This window comes from Schistocerca gregaria, chromosome 4, assembly GCF_023897955.1.
Source record: "Schistocerca gregaria isolate iqSchGreg1 chromosome 4, iqSchGreg1.2, whole genome shotgun sequence".
Lineage (NCBI taxonomy): Eukaryota > Metazoa > Arthropoda > Insecta > Orthoptera > Acrididae > Schistocerca > Schistocerca gregaria.
The window spans coordinates 752295094-752309161 of NC_064923.1; the positions used below are offsets into that span (position 1 = coordinate 752295094).

The window sequence follows — 14068 nt, forward strand, 5'->3', positions numbered from 1 at the left end:
AATTTAGCTTTTATCTGACTCAGTTACTGAATTCAAATGGCTCAATTACTGCCTTAGTTTATGATCAGAGAGTAGAGCAGCCATTGCCACCTCCAACCAACCAGCCAGTGTTTTTTCTCGTAAGCCCTTAATAGTGCTGCACATCTGTACCAGACGGGTGCTTATGATCGTGTTTTATTTGAGGCAGTATACACACACTATTTTGGTTTTATGTATATATTCTTGCAAATAAGTATCACATCACCTAGAATTTTCATCCTTCTCTGTATTTTGATGCTGAAACAGTAATTCATTCCCAAACATTATTTATTTTAAGATGCCTCACAAATGAAGATATAATTTATTTGTAAAGGACACGTCCTCTTCTAATCAGAACTTGGCCTCCATCTCTACTGCCCTCTTCATAGACAAAATGTGAAACTCTAATGTTCCTTCTTTTTTTCATAGTGACTTAGTGTCAGACCAATTTAAAATTCCTTTGCACATTTGATGATCCATCCAGTTCAATATTATATCGTTTAAAATATAGTGATTGTTCTCCTAAAGAAATTCAAAAGTTGAGACCTGTAGGTATCTGGCTCTGTATCTGCATGATATGTGTAAAGAGAGGACTTTGAAAAATGGTTAAGAATCACAAGCAGACGAAAAGGGAAAGTTAAGTGGAAAAAGGCACATGTTAGAGAGAGCCAGCCCACATTCATGTAGCTGTTAAATTGTTGTGCTTGTATCCTTTATGAGAGATATAACCCTGATTGCTTCCATTCAGGCTTGGGGCAGAAGGATACTACACGATAAAGTGTGAGAAAAAAACCTATGTTTAGTGAATCCACTGCTTAGCTGTGGTAACTACTTTGAGCCACTCACTTAATGTGTTCTGGTTCCAAAATTACCCATCCAGCTAGAGGATCTATTAATGTATGGGGCTTGTTGTATATGGCTATCAGTACACCATATTGTGAAAGAATGTAATTAGTCTGTACAGTATGAAGGAGCAGTACCTAGTTTGGTGGTGCTTGCCTTCGGTTTCAGATGGCAACACAGAAAAGTTTGTCATGTGTGCTGAATATTTATATGAATTAGTGATTTGTGCCCAAAGTCATATTTGGTTCCATTTCAACATGCTCAATCAGACAAGCCAAACAGAAATGTTTTCAATTGTAGAGTCACTTTACACACTTTTACATCCCATTTTATAGCATTTTCATTTATTGTTGTTGTTGTTGTTGTTGTTGTGGTGGTGGTGGTGGTGGTGGTGGTGGTGGTGGTGGTGGTGGTGGTGGTGGTCTCCTCCAGCCCAGACACTGATTTGATGCAGCTCTCCATGCTACTCTGTCCTGTGCAAGCTTCTGTATCTCCAAGTACCTACTGCAACCAATATCCTTCCAAATCTGCTTAATGTATTCATCTCTTGGTCTCCCTTTATGAATTTTACCCTCCACACTGCCCTCCAATACTAAATTGGTGATACCTTGATGCCTCAGAACATGTTTTACCAACCAATCCCCAATTCTGTTCAGTACCATCTCATTAGTTACATCATCTATCCACTTAACCTTCAGCATTCTTCTGTAGCACCACATTTTGAAAGCTTCTGTTCTCTTCTTGTCTAAAGTATTTATCGTCCATGTTTCACTTACATACATGACTGAATTTCATACAGATACTTTCAGAAAAGACTTCCTGACACTTAAATCTATACTCCACGTTAACAGATTTCTTCAGAAACGCTTTCCTTGCCATTGACAGTCTACATTTTATATCCTCTCTACTTTTACCATCATCACTTATTTTGCTCCCCAAATAGCAAAACTCATCTACTATTTTAAGTGTCTCATTTCCTAATCTAATTCCCTCAGCATCACCTGATTTAATTCAACTACATTCCATTGTCCTCGTTTTGCTTTTTTGATGTCCGTCTTATATCCTTTTCAAGACACTGTCCATTCCATTCCATTCAGCTGCTCTTCCATGTCCTTTACTGCCTGTGACAGAATTATACTGTCATTGGCTAACCTCAAGGCTTTTATTTCTTGTCCATGGATTTAAACTCCTGCTCCTATTTGACCTTTACTGCTTGCTCAACACAAAAGATTACATTTTCATTTAAGCCTTAAAAATATTGTCCCTTTTGGCCAGTCATGTAAATAATCCATAAGAAGTAAAATAATCTACAGCTCTATACTTGTTAATACTTGGGTGTTAATGAGTGAAACCACATGCCATAACTCAAGTAACGATAGTAAATCAACTGTCAGGTACACGTGTTGCTGTTTATCTGTAGAATACAAAACCTGTGAAATTTATGAGTATGATGATAACTTTCATGTGTGATATTCATTGGGTGCCTTCTAATACTCATTACCCATATACCATAAAAATAATATATAAAACAGTAATTATATACACCGATTAGCCGGAACATTATGACCACCTACCTAATAGCTGGTACATCCACCTTTGGCACAGATGACAGCGGCGATGTGTCATGACATGGAAGCAGTGAGACCTTGGTAGGTTGCTGGAGGGAGTTGGCACCAGATTCGCTCATGCAAGTCACCTAATTCATGTAAAATCCAGGAAGGAGGATGTGCTCTGACACCATGTTCAGTCACATCCCAGATGTGTTTGATCGGGTTCAGATCTGGTGAGTTGGAGGGCCAGCACATCAACTGAAACTCGCCACTTTGTTCCTTGACCCTCTCAGTTACGCTTTAAGCCTTGTGACATGACTCATAATTATTATAAAAAATTCAACTGCAATTGAAAAACATTATTGTCATGAAGTAGTGTACATGGTGTGCAACCAGTGTATGATACGTCTTGGCTTTCATGGTGCTTACACGAGCTTCTCTGGACCCATGTAAATGTCCCTCAGATCATGATGGAGCTGCTGCCAGCTTGCATTTGTCCTGTAGTGCAGGTGTCGAGGAGCTGTTCCCCTTGAAGGTGACAGATTCGCACCCTCCCGTCGGCATGATGAAAAGGATTCAGGATTCATCAGACCATGCAATGCTCTGCCACTGCGCCAGCGTCCATTGCCGATGGCCACGGCACATTTCAGTCATAGTTGTTGATGTTGTGGTGTTAATATTGGCACATGCATGGGTTGTCGGCTGTGGAGACCCATTGTTAAGGATGTTTGGTGTACTGTGTGTTCAGGTGTACTTGTACTCTCTCAGCATTAAAGTTAGATCTGCCACAGTTTGCCGCCTTACCTGTTTTACCAGTCTGCCCAGGCTATGACATCTGACATCTGTAATGACGTGAACATGGTTTCACCACATGTTGAAGACACTCACCACAGCACTCTTATAATACCTGACAATTCATACAGTGCCAAGCCTCTGGGCCATCACAGTTAGTCCTCAGTCAAACTCGGATAGATTGCATGCATTCTCCATTCTACACATGGACTGATCATGCTTGTGTCTGACTAGCAGTAATTCCTTGTCAGTTGAAGCTGCTGTCACCAGGACTGGTTTGTATCAATAGTAGATCAGTGACCATAATGTATAATATTTGACTGATTAGTATATGTACAATGATTCATGTACATTGCTACCCACCAAGCAGTTTTACTGAGCACGTGTTTCAATTCTAGCCAATGATTTGGCAGCACTTCAGAGAATAGAAACTACTGTATTTACTTAGGCATTTAATTATTCTGTGACAATAATGTTTTGATTCAGTTGTGCTATTTTTCTCATTTCTTCTTGTGTTCTATTTTACAGACAGCTTCCATGTGGTGTAAATATTCCAGTATCTGGGAGTGCATGTGATGAGGACAAGCTTTTTAGCTTGAGCCAACGCTTCACATACTTCCAGGAAAAAGCAACTCCACCTGCAGCATTCCATCATGTACGGAGACCTGTACGACCTCCTGCTCGTCACAAAAACTCTCGAATGACTGTCCGATTGCGGCCACGGCAAGTTCTTTGTTCGAAATGTCGGTCTATCTGCAATGAGAACTCAGAAAATGTAGATTTATCAGGGGGAAAGCACTCTACGGGTGTTGGCACAGAACGGACTGGAGGAGACCCACCATCGAGGAGTCCACGACCTCTGTTCTCAGAAAACCAAAGGGACAACCAACCCAAGGTAAATAATTCCATTTAAAAATTATTGCAAAATGAAATGTTGTGTAATATAATTTTTACAATTTATGTTGGAAATCTTAAGGCACACAAATTCTCAGCAAATCAGGGAAAGATGTAAACATGTTGGAGGAATTTTCAGGAGGAAATAGTTGGATGCATGAAGACCTAGTATATGTTATGCAGTTAATTGTAAAATACTTGTTATTGAATTCTAGTGTAACATTTTCTTCTATTTTGAACTATATCAAATGTATATATGATTAAAAATAGATCAACAGATATAAAAGACTACAAAAATATTTTTCAGTTATACAACAAATCTGCATGTAATGTAGTTGTGCCCTTTTCTTTTTTAAAGGGGGCAGTTAGTTAATTCAAATTAAAGGTAGCATAGGGATAGTGGTGGAGAAGATGGGTGTCAGTTTTAAAACAACTCTAAATTACAAGAGGGGAACACAGAGCAGAAATGAGAATTTTGCGTGAATAACTCTTGACGATGTTAAAACGTTTGTCCTTTTTCATTTACTGTCTAAAGGTAGTGGTAATTACTATATGGGGCCAAAGAGTAACCATACATATCCAAACTTTTTTCATGTTTTCTACAAACCTGTCATTAATTCACTTCTTGGCACTGGTAGTGTAGACTTCTCTCATCTTATTGATATTTGCAGTTATAGTAAATGATCATGAAGTACATCTGTAGTATCTCAGTCTCTCTGAGTGTTGCTACAAGCAGTCTGTGAGGTGTAATGTTTTTGAGTTAACTTCTTTAACTTCGATGAAGCATCAGTTTAATTGATTTAATGGTAAAAACAGTGTCACCACAAAAAGAGGCTGCTGCTGTTGTTACAGGAAAGAGTTTTGACTTGTGGATATTTATCAGATAAATAAAAAATCTGCTCATTGTGCATGGTAGGAGAACACACCTATAACTATATTAAATTTGCAAGCTTTTTGAGCCAGTAGTGGCTCCTCCTTCTGACAGAAGGGTTGAAGGGGAAGGAAGAAGGGTGAAGGAAAAGGACTGATGAGGTTCAGGAAATGGGGAAAGTTTGTAAAGGTCATCTGGAACCCCAGGTCAGGAGAGACTTCTTATATGAAGGAAAGGCTTTTTATACGTGTATTCTACTCCCGCTGCTTGGTGAGTAGATGTTTTATTGATCTAGTTACATTTTTTTTTTCAAAAATTGATTATTTTGTTGGTAGATATTTATCAGATATTTTCCATCTGAATGTGTTTGTGTAATAATTATTATAGGTTGGAAAAAGATAAAGAAAAAAAAAAGGTTACAACTAGAGTAACTGATTTTCACCTAATTTACGTTTTAAGGGGCACTACAAAACTACTTCATATTTGGGAATGATGATGATGATGTGAACTGCTTGCATAGTAGTCACACGTGCTTGCTGGCTCATGTCTGCACTTAGAAGTATTCTATCTGTCTGAGACGTCAGATGGGGATGGGCAATTTTCAGTTGATTGTAATTTAGTGATAGCCAGTTATTAATTTCACATAATCAATTATCCTAACAATTAATTATTTTAATTTTTCCTTTTTTGTTTTAAAGTCTTTTGACTGGCTTCTGTTCCTTTATTATGGAAACAAGTTCGACTGTCCTCTAGTATTCGTCATCTAATGTCAGAACAAAACTGAGCATTCGTATTGACTGTTATGTTTATTCTTGCCAACATCAGCAATCTAACAGTAGTGACTTATTTGACTGAAGATGACCAGGCAAGCAGTGCAGTAGCTATGCACTTGGCCCTGTTGCAACATAGAATCACATGACTGTTGGCAAAATGTCTGTAGGAGCTCAAGGTAGCATTCTGATCTCTCTTCCGATGTTTTGCAATGGTTTTTGTACTAACTTTAAATCAGGACTGGCCAAATGTTGCACATTGTGCAAAAGTGTGGAAGTGAGGCACAGGTGCACACATTTTGGTCGTCGGGGAAAGCGGAACATTGACATCTGTGACTAGATGTAAATAACATATGCGGGGCGACGGTTCTGCTTCCTTGTTTACACGGTACCGGGAGGACCAAAGTACAACCCATCTTGCATCCGTCTGGTGACTGTAGCCTTGCACAAGACATACTGAGAAATAGCGAGTATTGCAAAAAAGGAAAGAATGAGAGTTCAGCCATTTAAACTCAACTGGGAACTGCAATTCTCCTTAAACAGCAGTAGGTGAAAACGTGCAGTGTGTGCTGTGCTGCCAAATAATAGGCGGCCTGTGGATGTTCACGATTTGGAGAAACTACAACTCATTTTGTAAAGACAAGTGTAGTGCACTGAACAGTGAAGGACAGCAAGGAAAATTAAGTGCGTTTGAGAAAATTGGTGTGGTACATCGACAGCATTTTAATGTAAGTCGTAATAATTGATACCTCTTCAACTCTTCATTTCTTGTGTTCCATTCATTTGTTTTGCTGTACAGTGTACTGTTTTCAATTTTCCAGAATTACAGTCAGAGTACATCCGCACAGTGAACAACTTTCAAAATTGCATTAAGAATTGGGAAACGGTTTTCCGAAGGGAAATATGTAAAAGATTGTCTCGTTGATGCTGCAGAACTTTCGTGTATCACTAACAGGAGGAGGTTTCAAGAAATTGGCCTTTCCAAACAAGTAGTGACACAGATGTATAGGTATTATGGCCAGTGATGTGCACAGGCAGTTAATAAATAAGGTTAACAACTATGTTGCTGTAGATGAAGCAACAGATCTTACAGATGTGGCTCAGGTAGTGATATACAAATGATGTGTAGATAACACTCTATGTGTAACAGAGGATAGTTTGGACTTGGTGCTTTTGAAAGGGACTGCAGCAGGTGTAGACATAATCCGAACTGTCCAGCAAGCAATTGATGTTGTCAGTATGGATTGGAATCGGTTAATCTCAGTGACCACTTGTGGAGCACCTGGCAATGTGAGGCTATCAGAGAGGACCCATAACACTGATGCGTACATAAAAAGCTAGGATGCACAGAAAATACTTTGTATAAAATTCACTGCATTCTATATCAAGAGGTGCTTTGTGCAAAATCAGTAACTTTACGAAACGCCATGCAAATTGTTGTGCATAGTGTAAACTATCTGAAGACACATGGGCTCACACATCACCAGTTTCAACCGTCCTTGGAGGAATTAGGAGAGGCATTTGCGACATACCTTCCTATACTGAAGTACGCTGGCTTAGTTGAGGTAAAATGTTCAAAAGATACTGCAATTTATGTTTGGCTGTACTACATTTCTTATATGATAAGAGTAAGAGTGAATCAGAATTAGAAGACCTTTCCTGGCTAATGGCCCTTGCATTTCTCATCGACATTACGTCTTGTACCGACAGTCCGAACATTAGTTTGCAAGGTGAAAATAATTTTATTTCAGAGATGTTGGGAAAATTAAATTCTTTTGAAAGGAAGTTTGCTCTTTGTGAGACCCAACTATTGTCTGAATACGCTGCACATTTCACTAACCTTTGTGTTTGGCCCATGAAAGTACTAGATTTTAAGAATACATATCAGTAATTTAAAAATAAAGGAGCAAATTTCAAACATGATTTGCAGATGTTAAGAAGTGTGTCTCCTATCATTCGTTGCTTTGCACAGTCGTTTTCAGCATCAGTTGAAGATGCTTTGAATTATCTATAGATGGAACTGATCAACCTGCATTACAATACATAGCTGAAGAACAAGTTCTTTGCAGTACAAAGTATAAAAGAATTCTACAAAAATTTTCCACAGCAAGAGTTCCCACACGTACATCACAAAGCTGCAAGAGTTAAGTCCTTGTTCGGACCTACTTACGTGTGTTAAAGATTTTTCTCTGTAATGCCAATGAGTAAATCAAGGTTTCGATCAAGTATTAGTGACGAAAATCTTAGCAACTTCTTGTGTTTATGTATATGCTGTGCTTTTGTTCGCAACAACATCTTTATCATCTCTCATCATCAATGATAAACAGTTTCACTATTTTTTTCCTGGATTTAAAATTATTATTTATTAACTGTGCCTCATCCTGTTCCTTGTTAAATAGGCAAACATTGTTATCTGAAAAATTTGATATTAAACCGGTTCTTCAAGGGGTATACTCACGTGCCTAAAAATCATCCTTTAGTTATTGAGAGGCACATGCCTTCCCGCAAAGGATATTTCAGTACCTAACATGGGCGTGAAACTAACCCAGGATATTTATGCACCATTTGTTTTAGAGCCATGACGTTTGTTGATAGGATGATGGTATAACATGATACCTTCCCATGATTGCATTATTGTGAGAAGAGCATGCGAGTGCCCTAAATACAGTGCTTCACAGCTAGTGGGTAAAGCAAAGCAGTGAGATCTGTGCTTAGAAGCCTACACTGCATGAGCAGTGGTTGTTCCCTTTTCCTGTTTACATTTGTGGCATGTGTTCTCACTGTGACCAAGAAGGTGCACATGTGCAGCAGCTTTGCATGTGTGCAGAATTTCTGGCTGACCCTGGTTTAAACAAAACTGGTAGTGATAAATTACTGTTAAAGCATTGTACGAATGTAGCTTTACTACGGTTACTTCTCAGTGAAGTTGGTGAGACTGCCAAAGCACGTTCTGTGTTCTGTTAGGTCTTGTTCCCTCTATATAAAGGCAGCAATACATTTGCTGTGTATATTCCTATTTTACCAATTATGAGGTGCATACTACTGACATGCATTATGCACAGTATAAAATGTGCACATTACCTATGAGTAGAGCATCAATTGAAGAAAATATTTGTTACAAATCTGTAAACAGTACTAGAGCTTCACGGCTACACTAAGTGACATAAATAAAGAAGTCTGTAATGTAAACACATGTCTTCTCATTGCATGCAACAAATTCAACTATTTTGTTCGCCCATTAAAGCTAAAGCATGTCTGCTTGTGTCTGTGTATGTACGGATGGATATATGTGTGTGTGCGCGCGAGTGTACACCTGTCCTTTTTTCTCCCTAAGGTAAATCTTTCCGCTCCCGGGATTGGACTGGCTCCTTACCCTCTCCCTTAAAACCCACATCCTTTCATCTTTCCCTCTCCTTCCCTCTTTTCTGATGAAGCAACCGAAAGCTTGAATTTTGTGTGTGTGTGTGTTTGTGTTTGTCTGTGTGTCTATCAACATACCAATGCTTTTGTTTAGCAAGTTACATTATCTTTGTTTTTATATATATATACCGGGTGATCAAAAAGTCAGTAAAAATTTGAAAACTGAATAAATCACGGAATAATTAGATAGTGAGGTACAAATTGACACACATGCTTGGAATGATATGGGGTTTTATTAAAACCAAAAAAATACAAAAGTTCAAAAAAGTCCGACAGATACAGGAAATGCTCAATATGTCCACCATCATTCCTCAACAATAGCTGTAGTCGAGGAATAATGCTGCGAACAGCACTGTAAAGCATTTCCGGAGTTATGGTGAGGCATTGGCATCGGATGTTGTCTTTCAGCATCCCTAGAGATGTCGGTCGATCACGATACACTTAGAACTTCAGGTAAGCCCAAAGCCAGTAATCGCACGGACTGAGGTCTGGGGACCTGGGAGGCCAAGCATGACGGAAGTGGCGGCTGAGCACACGATCATCACCAAACGATGCGCGCAAGAGATCTTTCACGCGTCTACAATATGGGATGGAGCGCCATCCTGCATAAACATCGTACGTTCAAGCAGGTGTTTATCAGCCAGGCTGGGGATGATGTGATTCTGTAACATATCGGTGTACCTCTCACCTGTCACGGTAGCAGCTTTGCCGTCCAGTGCCATTTGTCGGACATTTTGTGACCTTTTTTTCTTTTTTTGTTCTAATAAAACCCCATGTCATTCCAAGCACGTGTGTCAATTTTTACCTCTCTATCAACATTATTCCGTGGTTTATTAAGTTTTCAAATTTATACTGACTTTTTGATATATATGAATATAGACACACACACACACACACACACACACACACACACACACACACACACACACACACACACACACACACACACACATTTATTGCATTAAATCATTAAATGGTACAAAGTTTTGAAGCTCAAACATTTTTCTATCTTCCCACGTAATTGCTATTTTGTTTGATGAATTTTTGTAAACGCTGTAGCAGTTTTTGTGTGCCCATGTCATACTGGTCTGTCAACATGCATTTGAAGAAGCATCAGATCTCATCTTTCACCTCGTTGTTGTCTTCACTGAAGCGTCTTCCAGCCAAGTGTTCTTTCAACTTGGGAAACAAATGGTAGTCACAAGGTTCTAAGTTGCGACTATGGGTGAGTGGGTGGTGATGTCCCATCCAAATTGGTCTTTTGTCAGCATTCTCGGAACCCATCTTGTGCACACCTTCCGAAATTTCAATGCTTTAGTCAAGGTCCTGTGATTGGTGCTTCAAAAATCCTCTGGAACATTGCAGAGCTCATTGAGAGTGATCCGCCAATCTTTGAAACATGATTTGTTCAACCTTTTGCAATTGTCTCTGTGGAAATGGGCAGTCTCTCGGTTATTTCCTCATCGTGAACTTCAGTACAATAGTCTGCAAACTCTCTAAACCACTTGTGGACAATTTTGACATCCATACACGACTCGCCATACACTTCGGTCAATTGTCGATGAGTGTCAATTGGTTTAAAGCCTTCTGCACTCAAAAACTGAAAACTGTGTGAATTTTGCACCTGGCAGTAGTGGCTAACTAGAGATCCATCACAACTGGCTGCCAAGCCAAGACTGAAAGCTCAAACAGATGTGTAGTGGTTTCTGTATAGAGTGGACTGAGCAAGGAGAAAAACAGTGTGGCCAGCAGGCACTCAGACAGATTCCCTGCCACCCCAGTGCTTTGGAGACCTTACTCTTGGGATTACCTTTGTACCTTATTTATAGACAACAAACAGGGAGGCCAAAATGTCCCTTGAGTAATACTGTTTCTGTAAGCAAGTTTCCTAAACACCCTTTATGGAATATTTCTCCCACTTTCTCTCTCAAATTGTGATTTCTTGTGACGAAACTGTATGTCTTTTGGCAATGGATATTAAGAGTTAAATCTAGATCTGAACAGCTGATGAATACTTTTCTGTTGTTCAATTTTTGTTCATAGAGGTACCAGTTGTGGCAGCACGTTAAAAGTGCTTACTACGCTATTGCTTTGGCATAGGTATCTAAACTTGCAAACTATTATTTAATCTGCATGTTGTGTAGGTCCCACCATGGAAGAGAATCTTTGTTGATGAGGAATGGGAAGGCAACAAATCAGAATTAACAATTAAAAACTAAATATGTTTACAGTGGGGGAACAAAGTCATCATTGTTTGTTTTTACTATTTGTGCTGAGTCATGCTAAATTTGTTACAGTTAGCAAGAAAGCCTCCACCTTCTCATTTGTATTGAATAGAGAGTGTTTATCCTTTAGTGTTTTGTAGTTAGTATTTATATGGGCATGTTGATATTTGTCAGAATATTGCTTACATCTGTGGTATTACAGACTTGCTCACAGTCAGCTGTGCTACTTGTCTGCAACTAACAGACAGTTGGAATATTAGACTCTAGATAAACAGATAATTTATAAAAAGAGTGCCGTATTTGGTGGGTTTTCAGTTCCACATTTCAAGAAATTACAAACACTGTAAGTGCATAGGAACTTATGTTTTGAAGGTAACATACTAATGATTCCAAATCTAAAATTTTCTTCTTCGTTCTGCAAGCTGGTCACTGCAAATTATTTAATGTTGTTGTTTCATTCCCAAACTGCTTTTTTGCTATGCTTGCCGATTTTATGGCTGTGTCAGGGATAGCTAAATCTTTTTCAGTGAAGTCCCTAATATATTTAAAACATTTGTTCGTCCCAGGATTCATTTCCAAGTTTGGTTTAGTGACTGAAAACAAAAAAATGTACTTTCCTACTGTACTAGTCCATTAAACAAAATGTAATTTTTGTGACAGTGCCTTTCTGAGTATTAAAATGATTAACAGCTGTTCCACAATTTTAAGAAGTGCTTTTATACTAAACTAATAATACTTCCTTTCACAAAAGGCTCTGTACAACAAAAAAGTGCAGCAAGAGACCACAACTGTTTTACCTATTGTCATGAGCTATAGTTGTAGAGAAGTTGGTGCCAAGGTATTATGTCATCCTCAGTCTAACACATTATCTGTGGTCTGAGAGTTGCTCTTAAGTAGTGTGGCCAAGTTTTGTGTTGTTGTGTCAGTTCAGAAATAAATAACGCAACAAGATTATTTGAACATGAACGTCTCTGTGATGTGTTTTTACCAAATCTTGTTACTCCTGTAGTGAGTTATACCATAGCTGCTGATTAGCACAAAGCATGCAAACTCCTGAGTTGAGTTGTCAGCACTGGGCAGAAATACTCTAAGTAAGCATTACCCCCTCTCACATCCCTTCACCACTCAGCAACAGTGTCACCCTTCATCTGCACACTACACACCTATGAGCCGCTCATAACCCAGCTATAATGTTGTGTCTACTTATGAGCTACAGTATGTGATACGTCAACTTTGTAGTAGCAAAGAATAGAAATATGTAGTGAAAGGTGGTAAAGGTTCACTTTCTGAAGAATTTTGGTTCTTGTTAACACATTCACTACAGTATAGATATTAAATATACTTCAGCTAAAAATTTTAAGAAAACTTTATTTTAGTTACACGAAAAGAAATAAAACTTTGATAGCACTGCTTCAGTTTTTGTGTAACTAACCTTTACATCATAAAAATACTTTTAGGGGAATACTTAATGTTTTAAAATAAATGTGTAATGTAACACAGTTAATTGAATGATCAACTATTAAGAGACAATTAATCAATATGATTAATCAATTCATTTAAGGGCAATTAATTGATTTGTGCTCATAATTGCCCATCCATAATAAATAATAACAGTAACTAATTAAAATTAGTAATAAATTAAAAGCATGTTAAATACTTGATCATCCACTGAAAAGCAGAAGCGGTGAGTTCACTGAAAAGCAGAAGCAAAAGAAAGAAAACGTGCAGGCTCATCATTGTAAATGATTTAATATTAAGTCATTTATGTGGGTACCATTTTTCCATTCTTTATTCTTGATAGTATCTTATTGTTTTTCTCCAGATAAATGTCAAATCATTGTTAGTGTCAACAGCAAATTGAAGACACAGATGTATGGAAACTGATTTGAGAGATGTACACATGCGAGATAATATTAGGATCTACTCCTTTCAGTCACACAATTGTGTGTCTGTATTTAAGATAATGCACTAATAAGTCGTTTCCGTGATAGGGAGCTGTATGACATTTTTCACAGTCTGTGTACTGGCATGTCAGTGGCTTGTACAAAGTTAGTCTTTGTGCAACATTGTTTTAGAATGTAGCATATTTTGAAGCAGATTGCAGGAGCAGGAGAATGTATACACCGTGCCCCAAAATTTGCGCCTGAGCCTTTTGCTCAGTCAAAATGTTGTTCAGTCCATTGTTTGCAGGGGGATCTAAAAAAGTATGTGATGTGGCAATGCTGAACAATTAAGAGCTACTTATTAGGGCAAAGAGAGAAGCAGAATTACTGGATTTTGAGTCTTAGGGGGTATTTCGTTACATTAGCAGTCTGAATGTCCAAGGTTCAATTCCCAGTTGCTCCTCCCATGTCAGTGGCTTGTTAATGTGAAAAATACCAAACTGCTGCAGTTCAGAGTGAACACTAAACTAGCTGGCTAATTAATTTCAAATGTCAAAGGAAAAGAAGGACACAGCCTCTAAAAGGACTGTGCCTGTAAGCTTTATTTTGAGCCCATTTTGGAACATAGAATTTCTTTAACAATGCGTTTGAGGCTACAAGAAGATCCCATCAGGCACTGTAAGCAGATATGACACACGAGGTACTGTTCGTATTCAGTTGCTTCAGTGATCAGAAGCATAAACTACCACCCAAGGTATCCATTTTGATCTTCAAGTGTAATCTAACGCAAATAATTTGTCTT

At 38.4% G+C, this 14068-nt stretch overlaps 1 protein-coding gene across 1 annotated transcript in view; it reads left to right on the forward strand.

The window, feature by feature from the left end:
- Positions 1-14068, forward strand: part of LOC126365932 (PWWP domain-containing protein 2B-like) — a 203413-nt gene that overhangs the window by 52606 nt on the left and 136739 nt on the right. The window contains exon 2 of the mRNA XM_050008701.1: positions 3732-4098. Within this exon, the coding sequence (XP_049864658.1) occupies positions 3732-4098 (367 nt within the window). The remainder of the gene's footprint in view (positions 1-3731; positions 4099-14068) is intronic.